The sequence below is a fragment of the Oncorhynchus mykiss genome, chromosome 8 (genome assembly GCF_013265735.2).
Source record: "Oncorhynchus mykiss isolate Arlee chromosome 8, USDA_OmykA_1.1, whole genome shotgun sequence".
Taxonomy (NCBI): domain Eukaryota; kingdom Metazoa; phylum Chordata; class Actinopteri; order Salmoniformes; family Salmonidae; genus Oncorhynchus; species Oncorhynchus mykiss.
The window spans coordinates 8,025,863-8,052,328 of NC_048572.1; the positions used below are offsets into that span (position 1 = coordinate 8,025,863).

The 26,466-nt window shown below is 42.7% G+C and overlaps 1 protein-coding gene across 9 annotated transcripts in view; it reads right to left on the reverse strand.

Annotated features, from left to right (window-relative positions):
- The window catches only part of LOC110529177 (ryanodine receptor 3), a 245,343-nt gene that overhangs the window by 15,793 nt on the left and 203,084 nt on the right, over window positions 1–26,466 (reverse strand). For 7 of the 9 annotated variants that reach the window (XM_036984659.1, XM_036984662.1, XM_036984657.1 and 4 more), the window contains 17 exons: window positions 23,188–23,300; window positions 21,060–21,156; window positions 18,334–18,446; window positions 18,132–18,183; window positions 17,828–17,887; window positions 15,988–16,087; window positions 15,823–15,902; window positions 15,606–15,682; window positions 15,277–15,350; window positions 9,035–9,049; window positions 7,930–8,010; window positions 7,579–7,667; window positions 7,093–7,221; window positions 6,285–6,389; window positions 4,236–4,317; window positions 851–1,858; window positions 417–697 (listed from right to left, as the gene is read on the reverse strand). In XM_036984659.1, the coding sequence (XP_036840554.1) occupies window positions 417–697; window positions 851–1,858; window positions 4,236–4,317; window positions 6,285–6,389; window positions 7,093–7,221; window positions 7,579–7,667; window positions 7,930–8,010; window positions 9,035–9,049; window positions 15,277–15,350; window positions 15,606–15,682; window positions 15,823–15,902; window positions 15,988–16,087; window positions 17,828–17,887; window positions 18,132–18,183; window positions 18,334–18,446; window positions 21,060–21,156; window positions 23,188–23,300 (2,556 nt within the window). The remainder of the gene's footprint in view (window positions 1–416; window positions 698–850; window positions 1,859–4,235; window positions 4,318–6,284; window positions 6,390–7,092; window positions 7,222–7,578; window positions 7,668–7,929; window positions 8,011–9,034; window positions 9,050–15,276; window positions 15,351–15,605; window positions 15,683–15,822; window positions 15,903–15,987; window positions 16,088–17,827; window positions 17,888–18,131; window positions 18,184–18,333; window positions 18,447–21,059; window positions 21,157–23,187; window positions 23,301–26,466) is intronic. The other 2 variants (XM_036984663.1, XM_036984656.1) reach the window with 1 other exon arrangement.

Below are 26,466 nucleotides of genomic sequence, written 5' to 3' on the forward strand. Positions count from 1 at the left end.
AACAGATGGTTAGAGAGGATCAGTCTTCTACATGAGACAGACAACAGAAGGATAGAGAGGATCAGTCTTCTACATGAGACAGACAACAGAAGGATAGAGAGGTTCAGTCTTCTACATGAGACAGACAACAGAAGGATAGAGAGGGTTCAGTCTTCTACATGAGACAGACAACAGAAGGATAGAGAGGATCAGTCTTCTACATGAGACAGACAACAGAAGGATAGAGGTATAATTATTAGTGACAACACCCATGTGAAACACGCCCTACTGAGAACTAGTAGGCTATACAGAAGCCATCGTAAATCAACATTGTATATGATATCTTCTGGTTGTCTAAAGTGTTATAAGCTGCACAAACCATTGTATTTAATTTCTTATTTTTTTATCCTAAGGTTTAACAGATATACATTGCTCACCTTCTTCTCCACAGTGGCGGTGGGCTCAGGAGTCTCAGAGACGTCTCCCAGTCCAGGATCAACGTGTTTTAACCCTTCCCCTTTCTTTGGTGTGGGATTAATCATCTGCATTAAGATGTCCTGCTCTGCCTTGTCTGACGGTTTGATGGCCTGGTCTGTCCCGCCCGACACAGAATCACCAACCTCGGCCTTCTCCATCTCCAACACATCGCCGTGGATACCAAACTGGGTGGGGTCGGGCATGTTACCCAAGATGTCTGTCACCTTCATGTTCTTGGCTCCTTCAAATCAAATCAAACTTTATTTAAAGTGCATTTAAAAACATTGCAACACACTTATGCGTAGCCAAAAAACAATAATGTGAAAGAGAAAAAATAAATGAAATAGGCAAAATAGGAAATAATAATTAAAAGAACATAAAAAAAAGATCCCACCTTCGACGAGCCCGCCTCCGAACATGGACGACCAGATGAGGTGGAAGAATCCGAAGATGAGACTGTAGATCCCCTTGAAGAACCCTGTGAAGAGCGTCCAGAAGAAGGAGAAGAACCCAACGGTCATCTCCTTCAAGCTCAGCTTCTTGGTCTTCTTGAACTGCTTCTTGAGGATCTTGAAGGTCAGCATCTGTCTGAAGTTGGAGATCTTCTTCTTGGCGGAGATGCAGGCCATGGTGAAAGCCGAGGAAGCTTCCAGCTCGCTATTCTCCTCTTCCTCTGCAAGCTCTTCTAACAAGTTGTGCACCTCCTCCTCTTCCTCTTCCTGGCGCTCCACCACGTCGGGCTCCGAGATCTGAGATGCCAGCTGCATCTCAAAGATGGTGTCTTCGCAGAAGTTCACAAACATCTCCATCTTCTCGCTTTCTCCCCCCTCGTTGACCACATCAAAGATGAACTGTCTCTTGGACTCTTTGACCTGTGGCTTCTCCCATTGTGTACGACTGGACTCGCTGATCTCAAAATAGACCCTCTCGATGCGCTTCCCTCCGCCCATGATCTCGATGCGGCCCAGGTACGGTTCGAAGTAGTTCAGCACGCTCTCAGCTGGTTCCAGGAATGTGGCCAAACGGGGATCGTGAGGCATGTGCTCAGAGAGGTTGGTGAGCAGCACGGCTACGTTGAAGCCGATGTCTTTGGCCGGCTCGTGGAACCGCTCCACAAACTCCTCGTAGTTGAACATGTCGTTTTCGTCGGCCTCGGTGCAGGAGAGGAGGAACTCAATCTCCGACTGGGTGTACTGCTTCTGGTTCTCCATGGACTTCTGGAAATCTTTTTTGGAGATGACCCCCTTGTTCTCGGGGTCGTACTCTCTGAAGTTGTCAGAGGTGGTCAGGTCCTTGATCTTGAGGAACATGTCGAAGAACTTGAGGATCATCTCGACGTTGCTGGAGGACTCCACCAGAGTGTCTACCATCTGCTTTCCAATCGTTCCATTCACCACGTTGCCTAGGAGACATCACATAAGACTGGGAATCAATGTCATGTCATATTTACATTCTTACTTACTTGAATTTACATTCTTACTTTACTTTACATTCTTACTTTAACTTCTTCGAGATAGGGGGCGCTCTTTTAATTTTTGGATAAAAAACGTTCCCGTTTTAAACAAGATATTTTGTCACGAAAAGATGCATATAATTGACAGCTTTGGAAAGAAAATACTCTGACGTTTCCAAAACTGCAAAGATATTATCTGTGAGTGCCCCAGAACTAATGCTACAGGCGAAACCAAGATGAAGTTTCATACAGGAAATGCCCCAGATTCTGAAGGCGCTGTGTTCCAATGTCTCCTTATATGGCTGTGAATGCACCAGGAATGAGCCTGCCCTTTCTGTCGTTTCTCCAAGGTGTCTGCAGCATTATGACGTATTTGTAGGCATATCATTGGAAGATTGACCATAAGAGACTACATTTACCAGGTGTCCGCCCGGTGTCCTCTGTCAAAATGATTGCGTAATCTCTAGGTCCATGCGCGTTCCATTTCTTCAGAAGAGAAAGTCAACTGCCACGAAGGATTTATCATCGATAGATATGTGAAAAACACCTTGAGGATTGATTCTAAACATCGTTTGCCATGTTTCTGTCGATATTATGGAGTTAATTTGGAAAAAAGTTTGCGTTTTAATGACTTAATGTTTTTTCTTATTTTTTTATTTTTCTTACCCAAACGTGATGAAGAAAACGGAGCGATTTGTCAACACAAATAATATTTTTGTAAAAACTGAACATTTGCTATCTAACTGAGAGTCTCCTCATTGAAAACATCTGAAGTTCTTCAAAGGTAAATGATTTTATTTGAATGCTTTTCTGGTTTTTGTCTGGAAAATGTTGCATGCTGAATGCCAGGGATAATCCTATGCTAGGCTATCAATACTGTTACACAAATGCTTGTTTAGCTATGGTTCAAAAGCATATTTTGAAAATCTGAGATGACAGTGTTAACAAAAGGCTAAGCTTGAGAGCAAATAGATTTATTTCATTTCATTTGCGATTTTCATGAATAGTTAACGTTGCGTTATGCTAATGAGCTTGCGGATAGATTTACACAATCCTGGATACAGGTTTTTTTCGTAGCTAAACGTGACGCAGAAAACGGAGCGATTTGTCCTAAACAAATAATCTTTCAGGAAAAACTGAACATTTGCTATCTAACTGAGAGTCTCCTCATTGAAAACATCCGAAGTTCTTCAAAGGTAAATGATTTTATTTGAATGCTTTTCTGGTTTTTGTGAAAATGTTGCCTGCTGAATGCTAACGCTAAATGCTACGCTAAATGCTACGCTAGCTATCAATACTGTTACACAAATGCTTGTTTTGCTATGGTTGAGAAGCATATTTTGAAAATCTGAGATGACAGTGTTGTTAACAAAAGGCTAAGCTTGAGAGCTAGCATATTAATTTCATTTGCGATTTTCATGAATAGTTAACGTTGCGTTATGGTAATAAGCTTGAGGCTGTAGTCACGATCCCGGATCCGGGATGGCTCGACGCAAGAAGTTAATTTACATTCTTACTTTACTTCACATTCTTACTTTAATTTACATTCTTACTTTACATTCTTACTTTACTTTACATTCTTACTTACTTTAATTTACATTCTTACTTACTTTAATTTACATTCTTACTTGACTTTACATTTTTACTAACTTGAATTTACATTCTTACTTTACTTTACATTTTACTTACTTTAATTTACAATCTTACTTTACTTTACATTCTTACTCACTTTAATTTACATTCTTACTCACTTTAATTTACATTCTTACTTTACTTTACATTCTTACTTACTTTACTTTACATTCTTACTTACTTTAATTTACATTCTTACTTACTTTAATTTACATTCTTACTTACTTTCCTTTACATTCTTACTCACTTTAATTTACATTCTTACTTTACTTTACATTCTTACTTACTTTACTTACAAACTTACTCTTACTTTCTTCCTTGTTCATATTCACACAATCAAATCAAATTGTATTGGTCACATACACATGGTTAGCAGAGGTTAATGCGAGTGTAGAGAAATGCTTGTGCTTCCAGTTCCGACAGTGCAGCAGTATCTAACAAGTGATATCTAACAGTTTCACAACATTTACCCAATACACACAAATCCAATTTCACAACCTATACCCAATACACACAAATCCAATTCCACAACCTATACCCAATACACACAAATCCAATTTCACAACCTATACCCAATACACACAAATCCAATTTCACAACCTATACCCAATACACACAAATCCAATGCTTGTGTGGTGACCGTAACCTACAACGTCTAAAGTCCTATTTGAGTGAATCTGTAGTAGGTTCTTACCCTCGAGCAGTGACAGCATCATCACCACCATGTCTTGCTGAAGATCCATCAACTCCTTGAGCAGCTCAATCTGACACGAGTCCTAAAGGAGCACCAGCCGTCAGAAGAACTCCATTAACACTATACTACGATTCATTTATTAGTATGAATTACTATTTATTCATTTGTATTATTTAGTACTTAATAATAAAATAAATAAATCATAATACAATGTATTTATAAAGCATTTTTCAATCTCAATAACGCGTACAATACAAAGTTGGCGTGCATTAAAAATACCAAAACAAAACAAAATCATTCAACACAGATGAATTTCATAATCTAATGTTAGAGGGATTTTACAGGCCTAATCTATGAAGACAGCATCCGCATTCCTCTGGACGACAGAACGAAAAGCTAAATCTACTATTGAGCGCAACTATTACTACAAGCCAGAATAAACTAGGATATATATTAGACTAGATTTTTTACAACAGACCATTTCACTGAGACGTGGACAGTTCTAAACAGTGTCACAATGGTCAGACAGTTCTAAACAGTGTCACAATGGTCAGACAGTTCTAAACAGTGTCACAATGGTCAGACAGTTCTAAACAGTGTCACAATGGTCAGACAGTTCTAAACAGTGTCACAATGGTCAGACAGTTCTAAACAGTGTCACAATGGTCAGACAGTTCTAAACGGTGTCACAATGGTCAGACAGTTCTAAACGGTGTCACAATGGTCAGACAGTTCTAAACGGTGTCACAATGGTCAGACAGTTCTAAACAGTGTCACAATGGTCAGACAGTTCTAAACAGTGTCACAATGGTCAGACAGTTCTAAACAGTGTCACAATGGTCAGACAGTTCTAAACAGTGTCACAATGGTCAGACAGTTCTAAACAGTGTCAGAATGGTCAGACAGTTCTAAACAGTGTCACAATGGTCAGACAGTTCTAAACAGTGTCACAATGGTCAGACAGTTCTAAACAGTGTCACAATGGTCAGACAGTTCTAAACAGTGTCACAATGGTCAGACAGTTCTAAACAGTGTCACAATGGTCAGACAGTTCTAAACGGTGTCACAATGGTCAGACAGTTCTAAACAGTGTCACAATGGTCAGACAGTTCTAAACGGTGTCACAATGGTCAGACAGTTCTAAACAGTGTCACAATGGTCAGACAGTTCTAAACAGTGTCACAATGGTCAGACAGTTCTAAACAGTGTCACAATGGTCAGACAGTTCTAAACAGTGTCACAATGGTCAGACAGTTCTAAACAGTGTCACAATGGTCAGACAGTTCTAAACGGTGTCACAATGGTCAGACAGTTCTAAACAGTGTCACAATGGTCAGAGAACAGTAGTCAAAGACAGTAGACAAGTGGTGGTTAAACCCCTTTACATTGTAATGTCCTTACATAGTTGACTGTGTAACTGTGTTCATGGTTATTGGGGTAAAGCTCCTGCTGAAACGCCCCAATTCTTGCAGGATATAGGCATTAATACATACCGTTTTTAAATGTTAATACACATTTAAACCTTAATTTACCATATAAGTAAACCTTAACAACCTTTACCAGACTAGGTGAGTGAGAACATATTCTCATTTACAGCAATGAACTGGGGAAAAATTGCTTTACATCTAATGACCTGCTTATTGATGTTGAGGATGTTTGGTGCGGTCCTGTGTGGGTGAATCCTATACTCTTTGAGGCTATTTAAGTGTAGTAGTAAGTAAGCCTTGAGCTACAACGGCCCCCAGGGCAGGAACCAATCTCCTGTTTCTGTAGTGAGAGGCAGCTTGATGTACAAGTACATCCCCTGAATAATCTATTGAAATGTGAGTGATTTTTAAAAGATCAGTGACTGATTGGAGAGGCGATGGAGACGACAGTGAGCGTTGACTGACAGGAAGCAGAGGGACACTGCTGCCTATAGATTGACACTGACTGCAACTCCAGGACAGCAGGGTAGCTCGCAGGACGCTGGACTGGGCCAGTAGTTTACAGTTTTATTTTACTCACTTTACTGGAATGGTTGGTGCAGCACTGAGGACACCTAGTTACCTGGGACAGCTTCATCTGCATGTTGGCAAACACATGCAGGAATCCCACCACTGCATCCCACAGTCTGCTGTGGGCCAGACTCTGCTGGTTCCCAATACATGGCCCCTGGGAAGGGCAGATGGGGAGAGAGGAAGGTGGGAGGAGGGGGAGAGGGAGGGAGGGAAGAAGAGAGGAAGGGGAGAGAAAGGGGGAGAGGGAGGGAGGGAAGAAGAGAGGAAGGGGAGAGAAAGGGGGAGGGAGGGAGGGAGGGAGGGAGGGAGGGAGGGAGGGAGGGAGGGAGGGAGGGAGGGAGGGAGGGAGGGAGGGAGAGAGGAAGGGGAGAGAAAGGGGGAGGGGGGGAGGGAGGGAAGAAGAGAAGAAAGGGAGAGAAAGGGGGAGAGGGAAGAAGAGAGGAAGGGGAGAGAAAGGGGGAGGAGGGGGGAGAGGTAGGGAGGGAGGGAGGGAGGGAGGGAGGGAGGGAGGGAGAGAGGAAGGGGAGAGAAAGGGGGAGGGGGGGAGGGAGGGAAGAAGAGAAGAAAGGGAGAGAAAGGGGGAGAGGGAAGAAGAGAGGAAGGGGAGAGAAAGGGGGAGGAGGGGGGAGAGGTAGGGAGGGAGGGAGGGAGGGAGGGAGGGAGGGAGGGAGGGAGGGAGGGAGACAATAATCAAATACAAAAAGGACACAAAAATAGAGTGAATATTTATAAAGATCACACCAATAAAAAACATGTCAGTAAGTATCATAAAATAAAAAAATATCACGTTTGAGACGAAAGAGTGAATATAGGCTAAATGTAGAAACTCAATAAAAACACAAGGGGACAGGTCTTACCTGGATGTACTCAGTGAGTGAGTTGAAGATCTGCTTCGCGACAGCTAAGGCTTTGGAGAAGTTGACCTGCCCTGCCTCGTCGATAATGTCTTTCCCAGAATAATACCAGTAGAAGTCACTGATAGATTCCTACAGAGAAGGATTTTACTATGTCAATGTGTTGGTGAAAACATGTCACATTCTCCTTTTTAGTGAGTGGTAGTGTGTGTGCGTGTGTGTGTGTGTGTGTGTGTGGGTGTGTGTGTTTGTGGGGGGGGGGGGGGGGGGTTACAAGGACAAAATATCAGAATGTGTGTTTATAAATATGGTTTATGTCGTGAAGACAAAATACCTGAATGTGTGTGTGTGTTTGTGGTTTAGGGAGACAAAATACCTGAATGTGTGTGTGTGTTTGTGGTTTAGGGAGACAAAATACCTGAATGTGTGTGTGTGTTTGTGGTTTAGGGAGACAAAATAGCTGAATGTGTGTGTGTGAGTGTGTATCACCTGAAGGCGCAGCAGGTAGTCCACTGTGCTGATGATAATGTTGACAGTCAACGTGTTTCCTGTTTGTGTTCTCAGGAAGTTTTGGAAATCTGTGAAGAACAAATTTAGATTTTGGGATAATGTGGCTAATTGGATAATTGTGATAATGTGGAGTGTAGGAGCCTGGTTGTGAGCAACCTATCATGAGTTATGGTTAAGTTAGCTAACATGGAAATGGTACTTTCACCACCTAAACGAAAGAGCGATCAGATAATTTTGTGATTACATTTTTTTTTACATCTGGTCCAAATTGATACCAAAAAAATAAATAAAATCACATTTGTTTTAATAGCCATTTATACAAGTTCTCACCCCCATTGTGCCCCTCACAGAGCAGTTGCAAAAACCGGAAGAGATCTTTGGTGAAGTCATCATTCGTCAGAACTTTGGAACCTTGGGGAGGGGACAGAAGTAGGTGAAGACTGCTCTCCAAAACAACAAGAAAAACAATGGCCGAATCCTACCTTGAGATCCGTGAGCAACTAGAGTTTACATGATATAGGCGAAAGTCTGAGTTAGGCTCGTGGATGTCAAGTTGGGATCGTGCCCTTGCTCACTCGGCACCCATCACTCTCAGACAGGCACGTGGCAAGCACAGATACAGAGTCTGTGTTGATCACAAACACTTTCGGACACGTTCAGAAGTCCAGGGACTTCAGATAACAGCTGCATCCAAAGTGCTACTTTTTGAAAAATGCTCTGAAATGAATTACAATTGAAATGAATATGGTGAAACACCAGGACATTTCAGGAAGCTGGGGAATAGCCAGATAACTTTCACATATACCCTACAGTCTTAGAACAAGACAACACATGGTAGGGAATGTTTTTTTTTTTTAAGAATCAGAACAGAAAGGTGGAACACTAGAATTAGAATCAGAACAGAAAGGTGGAACACTAGAATTAGAATCAGCAAGCGATTCCATTCCCGAGTACTTGACAAATGTGGGAAGAACTGAATTCCATTTCTAAAGCAGCAGATATCATCCATGTGAAAGTTAAACATGACACCAGCTTTGTGAAATAGGCCCCAAGTCCAAAGCACATCAAAGCTTTGCTTCAGCTGTGGACAAGTCTATAAATCATAGGTTAAACCTTTGGAAAAAATATTGGTAGCCTTTATAGGAGTATCATTAGTAGAATATAGATTAGTGATGTAGAATAACATAAAGAAAAGCTAACAATTACCACTATGAACAGGAGTTAACAAAGTAAACCTGTAGTTTTATATGTCCATTCAACACATGCATATGTATGAATGGACCTCCCTGCAGACCAAAGCAATAGATTAATGCTTCCAGGTCATGTGGGGGTCAAATGAGGCAGGGAGGTGAAGGTGAGAGAGAAGGACTACAATATGGTGACGGAATTCAAGATGTTAGCATGGCGCTTGGGAGCATCTGAATTGTCTATTTACCCCGCTCACTGCCGACTGCCATCGATGAGTTTTAATGAGAGGAGAGGACAAACAAACGAACAAAGCAGATGTAAGCAAGTGAAGACATTGAATTTCAAAAAGGAGAAGAAAAAGAAAAATGTAAAAACCTCATTATAGGTGAGGAGACAAGGGCATCCTGTTAAAGGGAAGGTTTTTAACCTCATTATAGGTGATGAGACAAATACATCCTGTTAAAGGGGAGGTTTTTAACCTCCTTATAGGTGATGAGACAAGGGGATCCTGTTAAAGGGAAGGTTTTTAACCTCATTATAGGTGATGAGACAAGGGCATCCTGTTAAAGGGAAGGTTTTTAACCTCATTATAGGTGAGGAGACAAGGGCATTCTGTTAAAGGGAAGGTTTTTAACCTCCTTATAGGCGAGGAGACAAGGGCATCCTGTTAAAGGGAAGGTTTTTAACCTCATTATAGGTGAGGAGACAAGGGCATCCTGTTAAAGGGAAGGTTTTTAACCTCATTATAGGTGAGGAGACAAGGGCATCCTGTTAAAGGGAAGGTTTTTAACCTCATTATAGGTGAGGAGACAAAGACATCCTGTTAAAGGGAAGGTTTTTAACCTCCTTATAGGTGAGGAGACAAGGGCATCCTGTTAAAGGGAAGGTTTTTAACCTCATTATAGGTGATGAGACAAGGGCATCCTGTTAAAGGGAAGATTTTTAACCTCATTATAGGTGATGAGACAAAGACATCCTGTTAAAGGGAAGGTTTTTAACCTCCTTATAGGTGAGGAGACAAGGGCATCCTGTTAAAGGGAAGGGTTTTAACCTCATTATAGGTGAGGAGACAAGGGCATCCTGTTAAAGGGAAGGGTTTTAACCTCATTATAGGTGAGGAGACAAGGGCATCCTGTTAAAGGGAAGGTTTTTAACCTCATTATAGGTGATGAGACAAGGGCATCCTGTTAAAGGGGAGGTTTTTAACCTCATTATAGGTGAGGAGACAAAGACACTCTGTTAAAGGGGAGGTTTTTAACCTCATTATAGGTGAGGAGACAAAGACATTCTGTTAAAGGGAAGGTTTTTAACCTCATTATAGGTGATGAGACAAGGGCATCCTGTTAAAGGGAAGGTTTTTAACCTCATTATAAGTGATGAGACAAGGGCATCCTGTTAAAGGGAAGGTTTTTAACCTCATTATAGGTGAGGAGACAAGGGCATCCTGTTAAAGGGAAGGTTTTTAACCTCATTATAGGTGATGAGACAAGGGCATCCTGTTAAAGGGAAGGTTTTTAACCTCATTATAGGTGAGGAGACAAAGACATCCTGTTAAAGGGAAGGTTTTTAACCTCCTTATAGGTGAAGAGACAAGGGCATCCTGTTAAAGGGAAGGTTTTTAACCTCATAGGTGAGGAGACAAGGGCATCCTGTTAAAGGGAAGGTTTTTAACCTCCTTATAGGTGATGAGACAAGGGCATCCTGTTAAAGGGAAGGTTTTTAACCTCATTATAGGTGATGAGACAAGGGCATCCTGTTAAAGGGAAGGTTTTTAACCTCATTATAGGTGAGGAGACAAGGGCATTCTGTTAAAGGGAAGGTTTTTAACCTCCTTATAGGCGAGGAGACAAGGGCATCCTGTTAAAGGGAAGGTTTTTAACCTCATTATAGGTGAGGAGACAAGGGCATCCTGTTAAAGGGAAGGTTTTTAACCTCATTATAGGTGAGGAGACAAGGGCATCCTGTTAAAGGGGAGGTTTTTAACCTCATTATAGGTGAGGAGACAAAGACATTCTGTTAAAGGGGAGGTTTTTAACCTCATTATAGGTGAGGAGACAAAGACATTCTGTTAAAGGGAATGTTTTTAACCTCATTATAGGTGATGAGACAAGGGCATCCTGTTAAAGGGAAGGTTTTTAACCTCATTATAGGTGATGAGACAAGGGCATCCTGTTAAAAGAAAAGGTTTTTAACCTCATTATAGGTGAGGAGACAAGGGCATCCTGTTAAAGGGAAGGTTTTTAACCTCATTATAGGTGATGAGACAAGGGCATCCTGTTAAAGGGAAGGTTTTTAACCTCATTATAGGTGAGGAGACAAGGGCATCCTGTTAAAGGGAAGGTTTTTAACCTCATTATAGGTGAGGAGACAAGGGCATCCTGTTAAAGGGAAGGTTTTTAACCTCATTATAGGTGAGGAGACAAAGACATCCTGTTAAAGGGAAGGTTTTTAACCTCCTTATAGGTGAGGAGACAAGGGCATCCTGTTAAAGGGAAGGTTTTTAACCTCATAGGTGAGGAGACAAGGGCATCCTGTTAAAGGGAAGGTTTTTAACCTCATTATAGGTGAGGAGACAAGGGCATCCTGTTAAAGGGAAGGTTTTTAACCTCATTATAGGTGATGAGACAAGGGCATCCTGTTAAAGGGAAGGTTTTTAACCTCCTTATAGGTGATGAGACAAGGGCATCCTGTTAAAGGGAAGGTTTTTAACCTCATTATAGGTGATGAGACAAGGGCATCCTGTTAAAGGGAAGGTTTTTAACCTCATTATAGGTGAGGAGACAAGGGCATTCTGTTAAAGAGAAGGTTTTTAACCTCCTTATAGGCGAGGAGACAAGGGCATCCTGTTAAAGGGAAGGTTTTTAACCTCATTATAGGTGAGGAGACAAGGGCATCCTGTTAAAGGGAAGGTTTTTAACCTCTTTATAGGTGAGGAGACAAGGGCATCCTGTTAAAGGGGAGGTTTTTAACCTCATTATAGGTGAGGAGACAAAGACATTCTGTTAAAGGGGAGGTTTTTAACCTCATTATAGGTGAGGAGACAAAGACATTCTGTTAAAGGGAAGGTTTTTAACCTCATTATAGGTGATGAGACAAGGGCATCCTGTTAAAGGGAAGGTTTTTAACCTCATTATAGGTGATGAGACAAGGGCATCCTGTTAAAAGAAAAGGTTTTTAACCTCATTATAGGTGAGGAGACAAGGGCATCCTGTTAAAGGGAAGGTTTTTAACCTCATTATAGGTGATGAGACAAGGGCATCCTGTTAAAGGGAAGGTTTTTAACCTCATTATAGGTGAGGAGACGAGGGCATCCTGTTAAAGGGAAGGTTTTTAACCTCATTATAGGTGAGGAGACAAGGGCATCCTGTTAAAGGGAAGGTTTTTAACCTCATTATAGGTGAGGAGACAAAGACATCCTGTTAAAGGGAAGGTTTTTAACCTCCTTATAGGTGAGGAGACAAGGGCATCCTGTTAAAGGGAAGGTTTTTAACCTCATTATAGGTGAGGAGACAAGGGCATCCTGTTAAAGGGAAGGTTTTTAACCTCATTATAGGTGAGGAGACAAGGGCATCCTGTTAAAGGGAAGGTTTTTAACCTCATTATAGGTGATGAGACAAGGGCATCCTGTTAAAGGGAAGGTTTTTAACCTCATTATAGGTGAGGAGACAAGGGCATTCTGTTAAAGAGAAGGTTTTTAACCTCCTTATAGGCGAGGAGACAAGGGCATCCTGTTAAAGGGAAGGTTTTTAACCTCATTATAGGTGAGGAGACAAGGGCATCCTGTTAAAGGGAAGGTTTTTAACCTCATTATAGGTGAGGAGACAAGGGCATCCTGTTAAAGGGAAGGTTTTTAACCTCATTATAGGTGAGGAGACAAAGACATTCTGTTAAAGGGAAGGTTTTTAACCTCATTATAGGTGAGGAGACAGGAGCATCCTGTTAAAGGGAAGGTTTTTAAGGATTGATGATAATTAGCGTGTACTTAGTACATGGGGTGTTTTTGTCGTTAACCTTTCAGTACTGAAGGATGTGTTAGGGGAAGTGTGTGTGTGTGTGTATTAGGTGTGTGTGGGGAGGTGTGTGTATTAGGTGTGTGGGGGGAGGTGTGTGTGTGTGCGTGTGTGTGTGTGTGTGTGTGTGTGTGTGTGTGCATTAAGTGTGTGGGGGGAGGTGTGTGTGTATTAGGTGTGTGTGGGGGAGGTGTGTGTGTGTGTGTGTGTATTAGGTGTGTGTGGGGAGGTGTGTGTATTAGGTGTGTGGGGGGAGGTGTGTGTGTGTGTATTAGGTGTGTGGGGGAGGTGTGTGTGTGCATGTCTACTAGGTGTGTTTGGGAGGTGTGTGTGTATTAGGTGTGTGTGGGGAGGTGTGTGTATTAGGTGTGTGGGGGGAGGTGTGTGTGTGTATTAGGTGTGTGGGGGAGGTGTGTGTGTGTATTGGGTGTGTGGGGGGAGGTGTGTGTGTTGTAATGCAGATGTGACATAAGAGGCTTGTATCTAGTTAATATCTAGTTAATGCAGGGGCGGCAGGTAGCCTAGTGGTTAGAGCAGGTAGCCTAGTGGTTAGAGCAGGTAGCCTAGTGGTTAGAGCAGGTAGCCTAGTGGTTAGAGCAGGTAGCCTAGTGGTTAGAGCAGGTAGCCTAGTGGTTAGAGCAGGTAGCCTAGTGGTTAGCGCGTCTGGCCAGTAACTGAAAGTTGCTGGATCGACTCCCCAAGCTGACCAGGTAGAAATCTGTCCCTGAACAAGGAGGTTAACCTGCTGTTCCCTGATAGGCCGTCATTGTAAATAATAATTTGTTTTTAACTGACTTGCCTGGTTAAATAAAGGTTACATTTAAAAAATATTTAAAATGCCGAACAATGTTTTATCCCTACTTCAGGACAGAGGAAACCCCTGCTCTCAAATTAGGAGTAAAAATATATCTTGGAAAGCTTTTAGTGTATCGTATTGGTACTGAATCAGAACCAGACAACATGAGAAGTATAGATGTTGTCATATACATTGATAACTACTGTACTTACACACACAAACTGCAGATTAGATTCCTAAACCTGATGAAACCACTGAACAGCTTAGATTCCCTAAACCTGATGAAACCACCGAACAGCTTAGATTCCTAAACCTGATGAAACCACCGAACAGCTTAGATTCCTAAACCTGATGAAACCACTGAACAGCTTAGATTCCTAAACCTGATGAAACCACTGAACAGCTTAGATTCCCTAAACCTGATGAAACCACTGAACAGCTTAGATTCCTAAACCTGATGAAACCACTGAACAGCTTAGATTCCTAAACGTCATGAAACCACTGAACAGCTTAGATTCCTAAACCTCATGAAACCACCGAACAGCTTAGATTCCTAAACATGATGAAACCACTGAACAGCTTAGATTCCTAAACCTGATGAAACCACTGAACAGCTTAGATTCCTAAACCTGATGAAACCCCCGAACAGCTTAGATTCCTAAACATGATGAAACCACTGAACAGCTTAGATTCCTAAACCTGATGAACCCGAACAGCTTAGATTCCTAAACATGATGAAACCACTGAACAGCTTAGATTCCTAAACCTGATGAAACCACTGAACTTGGTCCTCTGCACCCCAAGGGGTGCACGTTTAGTTTTTTGACGAAGCACTACACAGCTGAAGAAGTAAGTAAGAATATATATTATGTTATATTATGAACTATTATGTTAATTTTCTATTAGCTAGGGCCATTCATTCAGAAGATAATTTGACACCAACTTATAAAACAACAGAGAGAGAGCGAGAGATAAGCCAGTGTCATGGTCCAGCATTAGGTCAGTGTCATGGTCCAGCATTAAGCCAGTATCATGGTCCAGCATCAGGCCAATGTCATGGTCCAGCATCAGGCCAGTGTCATGGTCCAGCATTAGGCCAATGTCATGGTCCAGCATTAAGCCAGTGTCATGGTCCAGCATTAAGCCAGTGTCATGGTCCAGCATTAGGTCAGTGTCATGGTCCAGCATTAAGCCAGTGTCATGGTCCAGCATTAAGCCAGTGTCATGGTCCAGCATTAAGCCAGTGTCATGGTCCAGCATTAAGCCAGTGTCATGGTCCAGCATTAGCCATATGGAAGGAGGTTGGCTTCTTGCTGAGCAGTGAGTGAAAGGTGTGTGTTGATCCCTAATGTTCGAGACTCTCTGAGTCAAGACAACAGCTAACATAGCAGACATCTCTTGGACCTATTTCTGAGAAAAAAACAAAATAAGCTGAAATCGAACACTGAAAAAACGTGGCACTACCTAGACTAGGCTTGGGGACTAACTAGTGAAAGGAAAGGTGTGATTTTTGTTCCCTTAACAGTTTTCTGAGTAAAGATACTGCGAAGTGTCAAACAGCAACCGAGACAGCGAGACAGCTCACCTACGGCCGAAGGGAAAAAGGAAGCGACACTCAAATGGTGAAGTACTTATTAAAGGTTGGGGTCGTGCATCAGCTGGCCATCCTGTCGCTAAACTTACTGGAGCCTTCATCTGTCACCATCCCCAGACCTTCCGCTTTGTTCTGTCTCTCAAAGGCATTCAAGTCCAGGACACTGCGGAGGGTACGGAGATAAGGTACATTGTCAAAGAGAAACACATCAGAACAGGGATAATTAATAAGATTGACATAAACAGTGGTGACTATGAAGGTCAATTTATTATCGTCATTGGGTTTAATAACCAACATGCTTATCAATATTACGATACATTGATTTATCAGAAGTTGATCAGAAGGCTATCATCATTCCCAGGCAGTTCTGAGACGAGGTCTGTACTCTGGGTTATTTGGGTGGCGTAGTCACGGTTACCTGCAGGACTGCATGAGGCCTGACAAACTCTTGAAAAAGCCTGCGTCTCTTTTCTCTTTCAGGTAATCCAGCATTTTCTGCCAAAAACATAGAATGTAAAACTCACGTTTTCATGCACAGAAAGTCTTGGCAAGACGTGATGATGGGAATACATCTGTGGTACTGATGTGTCAAACATACACAGTAATACACTTGTAACAATGTGACGTAGACTAACCTGCTGGACCAGCACGTTGCCTCCGTTGAGGATGGAGATGCCCAGTTTGAGGGTACAGGTCACCATAGGACCTAGTCGACCTGGGGACAGAGAGCAGAACAGAATTGTTCATTTGAAGGCCATTTGGCTTCATCTATACTGCAGCTAAAAGACGACGATCAACACCTTTACTGGCGCTGATCATCTGTAGCACCATCTCAGCAGCCCCGCGGGCGTGTAGTCTGGCCTGCTGGTACAAGATCTTCTGCTTCTCCATTTCCTTTTCCTGTGGGCCCAAACACACACACATTGATTAAAACAGTTCCACAGTTCCTCAAGAGCTGTCCCACAGCCATCCGAGACCCCTCCCACAACCACCCGAGACCCCTCCCACAACCATCCGAGACCCCTCCCACAGCCATCCGAGACCCCTCCCACAACCATCCGAGACCCCTCCCACAACCATCCGAGACCCCTCCCACAGCCATCCGAGACCCCTCCCACAGCCATCCGAGACCCCTCCCACAAACACCCGAGACCCCTCCCACAAACACCCGAGACCCCTCCCACAACCCCCCACCACCAGCACAAGAAAAAAATATATAAATTTTAATAATTCCATTCCTCACCCCCAAGAACCCCCCCAATGCACCAACAACCAAGATAATTAACAAAAGAGAAAAAAGAAAAACAATGTAAAAAACAACTAACATCAAGGACAACTAAAATCATAACAGCAAGCCCACTTTAATATGTTTGAGTGCATGTCTGACATTTACATGTGTGTGTGTCCATCTATGTGTGCATTTGAATGAGAGTGTGTGTATATGAATATGTACAAACACCTGCACGGCATCAGCCTCAGGCAAACACGACGTTCGTTTATCTCCCGTGGAAATTGGTCATTGAGACCAAATTTGGTCCCTTTAACCTCCCTTCCCCTGCTTATGATCAGCTCCTGTTGTTGGTAGTGTTCAAATTTTGCGATGATTGGTCGGGGACCCTTGGTCTTGTCGCTCCGAGCTCCAAGTCTGTACCCGGTGGAAAGCCACCTTGTTTACAGTCCAGAGGAAGTTTCATGGTGGATTGCATGACTTCTCTGATCGCGCCCTCTGGATTATTGGATGCGTCCTCAGGAATATCAGAAAATATGAGATTTTCACGCATGCTACGACTTTGTATGTATAGTAGCGACTCCCTCATCACCCTGTTTTCCCTGAGTAGACAATCCATGTTGGAATCGTGGATTTTTACCTTGGCTCTTAGTGCCTTGTTTTCTCCTTGGAGCTTGAGAATTTCACTCTGGCTAAACTCCAAACGCCCCCTCAGCTCTGCTCCCTCCTCACACATCTTTTCCAGTCTGCATGGATTCCAGTCAGAGCACTAGCCTCTACTTCAACGGTAAGTAAATCGTCTGTTTCTGTAGATTAATCTGTCTTTCTTTTTTTTGTCGGGTTAGAGTTCTTTTTTTGAGGTAGCTGGATCTTTCCATGACGGAGTATGTTGTTCCTCCATAGCGTAAAGCTGTTGGTACTCGTCGATTTCCCTTAGGATCTCCTTAGTATCCAGGTTGTCTCTTTACTGCTAGTTGTTTACAAACGTTTTTAATGTCTTTCTCACGACGGCGACCGGTGTTTCTGTAGTACAGCCACCAAGCACTGTTGATTGTTCCCAGCCAAACTAAAAAGTTAGCTAGCTACTAAGAAACCGTCCAGTACACTTTTAAAACAACAAACTTTCCAAAACAACAAACCCGAGCTCTCCTTCGTTCAACGAGAAGTGACCTGTAAGGTAGGCTAGGCCTAGCCTAAGATGTACTGTTATGGAGTGTAGGCGAGCCTCTCGTGTGAGGATTTTTTACATGGCTGAAGTTTCGGTGAGCATGTCTACAGTGACGATGCTTGTCTTTGTTAGGCGACACAGAAAAGTTGTATTGAGGAGTCAGATATCTATCCAGCATATAGCCACAGGCTATTAAAGGTATCTAAGGCTCAGTGAAGCGGAATAAAGGCAGACAGATTCAAACCTCAAATGTCTTCTCTTTCCCCTCTTCCTCCTCTTCCTCCTCTTCATCCTCTGCACAACTCTGAGGAGATAGAGGAGGACATGTTAGAGTTATGACAATGGTCTATTAATTAACTGTATATAAACCCAGTCAGGTTATGAAACCATCTGTTTACACTGGCAGCCCAAAGATGATATTTTGCCACCGATTTGCCTTTTGACCAATCAGATTAGATCTTTTGCCAATAATTGGGCAAAAGATCAGAATTGGGCTGCCAATGTAAACGCAGCCAAAGTGTGCTCAAATTCTCAGTTGCGTACAGTACCTTTGCCATCATGTCTGCATATGCAATATACAGCGGATCTTCTTCCAAGAAACTGGAGAGAAGAACATATTATCATGTCTTGTATCAAGTCAGTAGAGATAAATAACACAAATAAGTTAAGATCACACAATTATTATCTATTTAAGTAAGGTCGGTCAGATAAAACACTTGTTCACTAGGTTGATTAATTGATCTCTCCTACCTTCTCTCTGTCAGGGCATTGTGGCTGAAGTGAAGGATAAGCTGATGAAGAGGGTCTGGCTTAATCTCAACCTCCTCCTCTTCCTCCTCCTCCACGATCTTCATCGGGGTTTTCTACACAGACGACCCACAAGGGACAGGGGTTATCTCTGTTCTGAACCTGGCCATTCCACTAGAGACTACACCCTGCTGGCTAAAGACAGGGGTTATCTCTGTTCTTAACCTGGCCTTCCCACTAGAGACTACACCCTGCTGGTTAAAGACAGGGGTTATCTCTGTTCTGAACCTGGCCTTTCCACTAGAGACTACACCCTGCTGGCTAAAGACAGGGGTTGTCTCTGTTCTTAACCTGGCCTTCCCACTAGAGACTACACACTGCTGGTTAAAGACAGGGGTTATCTCTGTTCTGAACCTGGCCTTTCCACTAGAGACTACACCCTGCTGGCTAAAGACAGGGGTTATCTCTGTTCTGAACCTGGCCTTTCCACTAGAGACTACACCCTGCTGGCTAAAGACAGGGGTTATCTCTGTTCTGAACCTGGCCTTCCCACTAGAGACTACACACTGCTGGTTAAAGACAGGGGTTATCTCTGTTCTGAACCTGGCCTTTCCACTAGAGACTACACCCTGCTGGCTAAAGACAGGGGTTATCTCTGTTCTGAACCTGGCCTTTCCACTAGAGACTACACCCTGCTGGCTAAAGACAGGGGTTATCTCTGTTCTGAACCTGGCCTTTCCACTAGAGACTACACCCTGCTGGCTAAAGACAGGGGTTATCTCTGTTCTTAACCTGGCCTTTCCACTAGAGACTACACCCTGCTGGTTAAAGACAGGGGTTATCTCTGTTCTGAACCTGGCCTTTCCACTAGAGACTACACCCTGCTGGCTAAAGACAGGGGTTATCTCTGTTCTGAACCTGGCCTTTCCACTAGAGACTACACCCTGCTGGTTAAAGACAGGGGTTATCTCTGTTCTGAACCTGGCCTTTCCACTAGAGACTACACCCTGCTGGTTAAAGACAGGGGTTATCTCTGTTCTTAACCTGGCCTTCCCACTAGAGACTACACCCTGATGGTTAAAGACAGGGGTTATCTCTGTTCTGAACCTGGCCTTTCCACTAGAGACTACACCCTGCTGGCTAAAGACAGGGGTTATCTCTGTTCTTAACCTGGCCTTCCCACTAGAGACTACACCCTCTGGCTAAAGACAGGGGTTATCTCTGTTCTGAACCTGGTCTTTCCACTAGAGACTACACCCTGCTGGCTAAAGACAGGGGTTATCTCTGTTCTGAACCTGGCCTTTCCACTAGAAACTACACCCTGCTGGCTAATCTTGTCCACCAGCCGGCTCTCTGTGAGTCGAACCTTCTGGATTAACAGCACCTCAGAACGGGACTTGACTGGAAGTCTACGGCAGGAGAGGATGAAACAACCGCTGGTTTTAATTGGCTGATATCTCAGTCCGCCCCCTCGCCTCTACATTGTCGACTTCAAAACGCGAGCAGCACAAGGGATTTAAACAAGCAAGTGGGTTCGTAAAATCTGAAAGTACGCACCTTAGAAATAGTTTTCAACATATAAACATTATAAGCCCAAACTCAGAATCAATTGTGCTGCCCAATGTGATAGAAGATTTACTTCAATTGGGGATTTATTATAAGGCAGCTGTAGCAGGCTTGCTCCCTCTCCCGCCTCCATTTTAACCACACCCCTTTCAAGTCCCACTTTGCTGCACAGTGTTACCAGGGAGGGGGGGGGGGGGGGGGGGGTGCATAGTCAGGGGAATTGACCAGGGTATTGTTTAGTAGGGGCACACCGTAGCAAAACATTTACGACAGAAAAAACAAAAAAGCTGCGTTATTATTGGTTCAGGTAGTTGCTCACTGTTTTTCACTCTGTTTCAAAACGTTGTTTCCCTACTGAACAGGACCCAGCAGTGAAACGCATGCAGACTACTATGGTCCAACAGATGCAGCACTAATAAATACAGTGTGTGGACGACGACGACGATGATGATGATTGATGATGATGAATGTGTTACGTCATCGTCTAACTCTTGAACATTCTTCCTCTGACGTGTTTTATGATATGTTGCAGTACTGTGTAAATATGTTTACTTCCTTAGAAATGAATTTCAACACCCGTCACAATACTGTATGAATCCAGACGGAGATGTGCGCGGAGCATGCCACCGAAGACGTCACTTCACACTCCACTTGACCACTTCACTACAGACTTACAGTTAAAGTAGAGACCAGACTGTACAACATCTAGCTGGTTCAACGTCGGACATCAAACAACTAACACCTATTGAGGGCTGTAGCTGCCCCCCTCTTACCACAGTAGTAGTAGTAGTAGTGGTGACATAGCCCATGCCATAGCCTGTTTTTCTAGCCACGTGCTTTGCTGCGGAGACGGAGCCATTGCTGCCACTGAGTCTCCTGAGGTTGAGCCTGTCATGCCTGTCAAGGCTCTGCCGGTAGCGAGCCACAAAGCTAGAGAGAGCGCGGGGCCCTCGGGAACGTCTGGGGGCCCAAGGCGAGGTCCCCAGACCCAGGCGGACCGGGAAGCGATCCCGATCCCGAAGCTCGACGGCGGGCATCGTGCTCAAGAGGCAGTCGGCGGAGAGGGCTGGTGGGGGTGCGGTGCCAACACAGGGCACAGGGGGCAAGGCTGAGGCTAAGGCTGAGGTGGTGGCAGACACCACCGCAACATGCCCAGTACTTACTGCCAGGTCCTGCACTAGCTTCTCCTCAAAGGAGTACTCCTCTGTCTCTATCCATAGTCTCACATAGCCCAACACGAAGAGGTTAATAGAACGATGCCTGGGGAAGGAGGGATGAGAGGAGGAGAAGGAGAGGAGAATGAGGTTAAGGTGTGTCCAAGTAAGTTTAGGAAAGGGGGAGGCGGAAGGAGGGAGAGATGTGAGGGTGAAACAGGAAGGAAGAGCATTCCAGGGTGGTGATTGGTCGATGTGGTAGCCACTGGCCCTTCTGACTGGTCAACCTTGATGGCTTGATTAGCATACAGAAACTGTCTGAGGATGTGGTTATAATTAAATCTAAAAACACTGAACACTGTATTCAAATATTATTTCAGTTAATAAATGATCCCTAAAGCTCCAAAAATACAGTCATTATGTTACTTAAATCACATGAGAAAAAACATTCCATGATTCTAAGACAAAATGAGAATGATGATCTTTATGTAAACAAGCAAAATGCTTCCTGGATTGCTCATTGATTGACCACTGATTGGCTGTAAGTTGAGGCTGACCAATCAGAATCAACAGTGCAGTAAACTGGAGGTAGGTTGTGGTAGGTGCAGTAGGTAGGTGGTGTTGACTGTTGGCTCAGTCCATAGCCTGGAGAATAAGATGGAGGAGGGGAGAGAGGTGAAGCATTCGACCTAGCCTGGGTGCCAGTCTGTTTGGCATGACAATTCCATGAGGAGTTGTCAAGAGAGCAGAAACAGACTGACACTCCGGCTAGCATTAAGCCAGGAGTCTCACATTACCGTTAGCATGGAGAACAGGTGATCAAAATTAGAGTCAGCGAACGCCTTTTCCAGCCAAACGTACCGATAGCCATTCAGGAAGTAATTGTTATTTTTGTATCTGAGGGAAAGGTATTGTAGGTGGTATAACAGAGAGAAATAACAGAAAGGAAGAACAAGGTTAGGGAGGTAGAGATAGAGAGCGAAGGAGAGAGAGAGACAGAGAGAGAGAGAGACAGAGAGAGAGACAGAGAGAGAGAGAGAGAGAGAGAGAGACAGAGAGAGAGACAGAGAGAGAGACAGAGACAGAGAGACAGGGAGAGAGAGACAGAGAGAGAGAGAGAGAGAGAGAGAGAGAGAGAGAGAGAGAGAGAGAGAGAGAGAGAGAGAGAGAGAGAGAGAGAGAAAGAGAGAGAGAGAAAGAGAGACAGAGACAGAGACAGAGAGACAGGGAGAGAGAGAGACAGAGAGACAGAGAGACAGAGAGACAGAGAGACAGAGAGACAGAGAGACAGAGAGACAGAGAGACAGAGAGACAGAGAGAGAGAGAGAGAGAGAGAGAGAGAGAGAGAGAGAGAGACAGAGAGACAGAGAGAGAGAGAGAGAGAGAGGGAGAGAGAGAGACAGAGACAGAGACAGAGAGACAGGGAGAGAGAGAGAGAGAGAGAGAGAGAGAAAGAAAGAGAGAGAGAGAGAGAGAGAGAGAGTGTGGATACACTAGTAATAGCATGTCACCAACTTCACTGAGAGATAACAAGAGATACAGGACCCGAACATGAGATTTGATTTGATGGAGACAATAGCACCATGAAGGACGACTGAGGACTTTTTTCTGGGTTAGTTGTTGGTTGTACAGTTGGCTAAAGACAAACTCACATTCATCTGCGTATCTTCAAATCAAATCAAATTGGAGTGGTCACATACACATATTATTGAGGGTCTAGCAAAATGCTTGTGTTCATAGCTCCAACAGTGTAGTAGTATCTAACAATTCACAACAATACACACACATTTCAAAGTAAAAGAATGTAATAAAGAAATATATAAATATTAGATTGAGCCATGTCGGAGTGACATTGACTAAAATACAGTAGAATAGAATACAGTATATACATATGAAATGAGTAAAGCAGTATGTAAACATGATTAAAGTGACCAGTGATTCCATGTCTATGTATATAGGGCAGCAGCCTCTAAGGTGCAGGGTTGAGTAACCGGGTGGTAGACTAGTGATCTTATTTCGTTGACATAGACAACATAGGCCTACATTAGTCAACCCCCCCCCCCCCCCCCACCCCACCTCATCAGTGTACCTCTAATTGTCCTGAGTAGTATGTAAGTGGGATAGAAGCCTGTCTTACCTGGGGAGGTTGTAAAGAGGAGCCATACGGAAGCAGGCCACCACGGCGCGTTTACGCTGTTTGGACAGTAGCTTCTGAAACACACACTTCTTCAACCTCAGAGGCTGCTCCACCTAGAGGACAAAACATTATGTCTTACGGGATAACATCACACATCATGCTTCTGTGGATGGATATTCCTCGAGACAAATCTTAGGTACGTTTCGGTGTCCCTCAAGGCTTACAGTAGTTCTCATTCTGCATGGTGATGTTGCTCTGAAACACAGTGTCACGGCTGTACATTTCACTGAAACACGATGAAGCATCACAATCTGTCTGCAATGCGCACTTTGATTGCTTTAATTACTAAATCATTATTATTTACTTTACGCATTTGTAAAATAGGGCAACCTTGTAAAAGAGACATTCGTTCAAAATAACGAATAATTCGGTTCATAAGGACTTTCTAGAGGGAAAACCTGTCTGTTGACTATAGTTTACCTGTCTGTTGACTATAGTTTACCTGTCTGTTGACTATAGTTTACCTGTCTGTTGACTATAGTTTACCTGTCTGTTGACTATAGTTTACCTGTCTGTTGACTATAGTTTACCTGCCTGTTGACTATAGTTTACCTGTCTGTTGACTATAGTTTACCTGTCTGTTGACTATAGTTTACCTGTCTGTTGACTATAGTTTACCTGTCTATAGTTTACCTGTCTGTTGACTATAGTTTACCTGTCTGTTGACTATAGTTTACCTGTCTGTTGACTATAGTTTACCTGTCTGTTGACTATAGTTTACATGTCTGTTGACTATAGTTTACCTGTCTATAGTTTACCTGGCTGTTGACTATAGTTTACCTGTCTGTTGACTATAGTTTACCTGTCTGTTGACTATAGTTTACCTGTCTATAGTTTACCTGTCTATAGTTTACCTGTCTGTTGACTATAGTTTACCTGTCTATAGTTTACCTGTCTATAGTTTACCTGGCTGTTGACTATAGTTTACCTGGCTGTTGACTATAGTTTACCTGTCTGTTGACTATAGTTTACCTGTCTATAGTTTACCTGTCTGTTGACTATAGTTTACCTGTCTATAGTTTACCTGTCTATAGTTTACCTGTCTGTTGACTATAGTTTACCTGGCTGTTGACTATAGTTTACCTGTCTATAGTTTACCTGTCTGTTGACTATAGTTTACCTGTCTGTTGACTATAGTTTACCTGTCTATAGTTTACCTGTCTGTTGACTATAGTTTACCTGTCTATAGTTTACCTGTCTGTTGACTATAGTTTACCTGGCTGTTGACTATAGTTTACCTGTCTGTTGACTATAGTTTACCTGTCTATAGTTTACCTGGCTGTTGACTATAGTTTACCTGTCTGTTGACTATAGTTTACCTGTCTATAGTTTACCTGTCTGTTGACTATAGTTTACCTGTCTATAGTTTACCTGTCTATAGTTTACCTGTCTATAGTTTACCTGTCTGTTGACTATAGTTTACCTGCCTGTTGACTATAGTTTACCTGTCTGTTGACTATAGTTTACCTGTCTGTTGACTATAGTTTACCTGTCTGTTGACTATAGTTTACCTGTCTATAGTTTACCTGTCTGTTGACTATAGTTTACCTGTCTGTTGACTATAGTTTACCTGTCTGTTGACTATAGTTTACCTGTCTGTTGACTATAGTTTACATGTCTGTTGACTATAGTTTACCTGTCTATAGTTTACCTGGCTGTTGACTATAGTTTACCTGTCTGTTGACTATAGTTTACCTGTCTATAGTTTACCTGTCTGTTGACTATAGTTTACCTGTCTGTTGACTATAGTTTACCTGTCTGTTGACTATAGTTTACCTGTCTGTTGACTATAGTTTACATGTCTGTTGACTATAGTTTACCTGTCTATAGTTTACCTGGCTGTTGACTATAGTTTACCTGTCTGTTGACTATAGTTTACCTGTCTATAGTTTACCTGTCTATAGTTTACCTGTCTGTTGACTATAGTTTACCTGTCTATAGTTTACCTGTCTATAGTTTACCTGTCTGTTGACTATAGTTTACCTGTCTATAGTTTACCTGTCTATAGTTTACCTGTCTGTTGACTATAGTTTACCTGGCTGTTGACTATAGTTTACCTGTCTGTTGACTATAGTTTACCTGTCTATAGTTTACCTGTCTATAGTTTACCTGGCTGTTGACTATAGTTTACCTGTCTGTTGACTATAGTTTACCTGTCTATAGTTTACCTGTCTGTTGACTATAGTTTACCTGTCTATAGTTTACCTGTCTATAGTTTACCTGTCTATAGTTTACCTGTCTGTTGACTATAGTTTACCTGTCTGTTGACTATAGTTTACCTGTCTGTTGACTATAGTTTACATGTCTGTTGACTATAGTTTACCTGTCTATAGTTTACCTGGCTGTTGACTATAGTTTACCTGTCTGTTGACTATAGTTTACCTGTCTGTTGACTATAGTTTACCTGTCTATAGTTTACCTGTCTATAGTTTACCTGTCTGTTGACTATAGTTTACCTGTCTATAGTTTACCTGTCTATAGTTTACCTGTCTGTTGACTATAGTTTACCTGTCTATAGTTTACCTGTCTATAGTTTACCTGGCTGTTGACTATAGTTTACCTGGCTGTTGACTATAGTTTACCTGGCTGTTGACTATAGTTTACCTGTCTATAGTTTACCTGTCTGTTGACTATAGTTTACCTGTCTATAGTTTACCTGTCTATAGTTTACCTGTCTGTTGACTATAGTTTACCTGGCTGTTGACTATAGTTTACCTGTCTGTTGACTATAGTTTACCTGTCTATAGTTTACCTGTCTGTTGACAATAGTTTACCTGTCTATAGTTTACCTGTCTGTTGACTATAGTTTACCTGTCTATAGTTTACCTGTCTATAGTTTACCTGTCTGTTGACTATAGTTTACCTGTCTGTTGACTATAGTTTACCTGTCTATAGTTTACCTGTCTATAGTTTACCTGGCTGTTGACTATAGTTTACCTGTCTGTTGACTATAGTTTACCTGTCTATAGTTTACCTGTCTATAGTTTACCTGGCTGTTGACTATAGTTTACCTGTCTGTTGACTATAGTTTACCTGTCTATAGTTTACCTGTCTGTTGACTATAGTTTACCTGTCTATAGTTTACCTGTCTATAGTTTACCTGTCTATAGTTTACCTGTCTGTTGACTATAGTTTACCTGTCTATAGTTTACCTGTCTGTTGACTATAGTTTACCTGTCTATAGTTTACCTGTCTATAGTTTACCTGTCTGTTGACTAT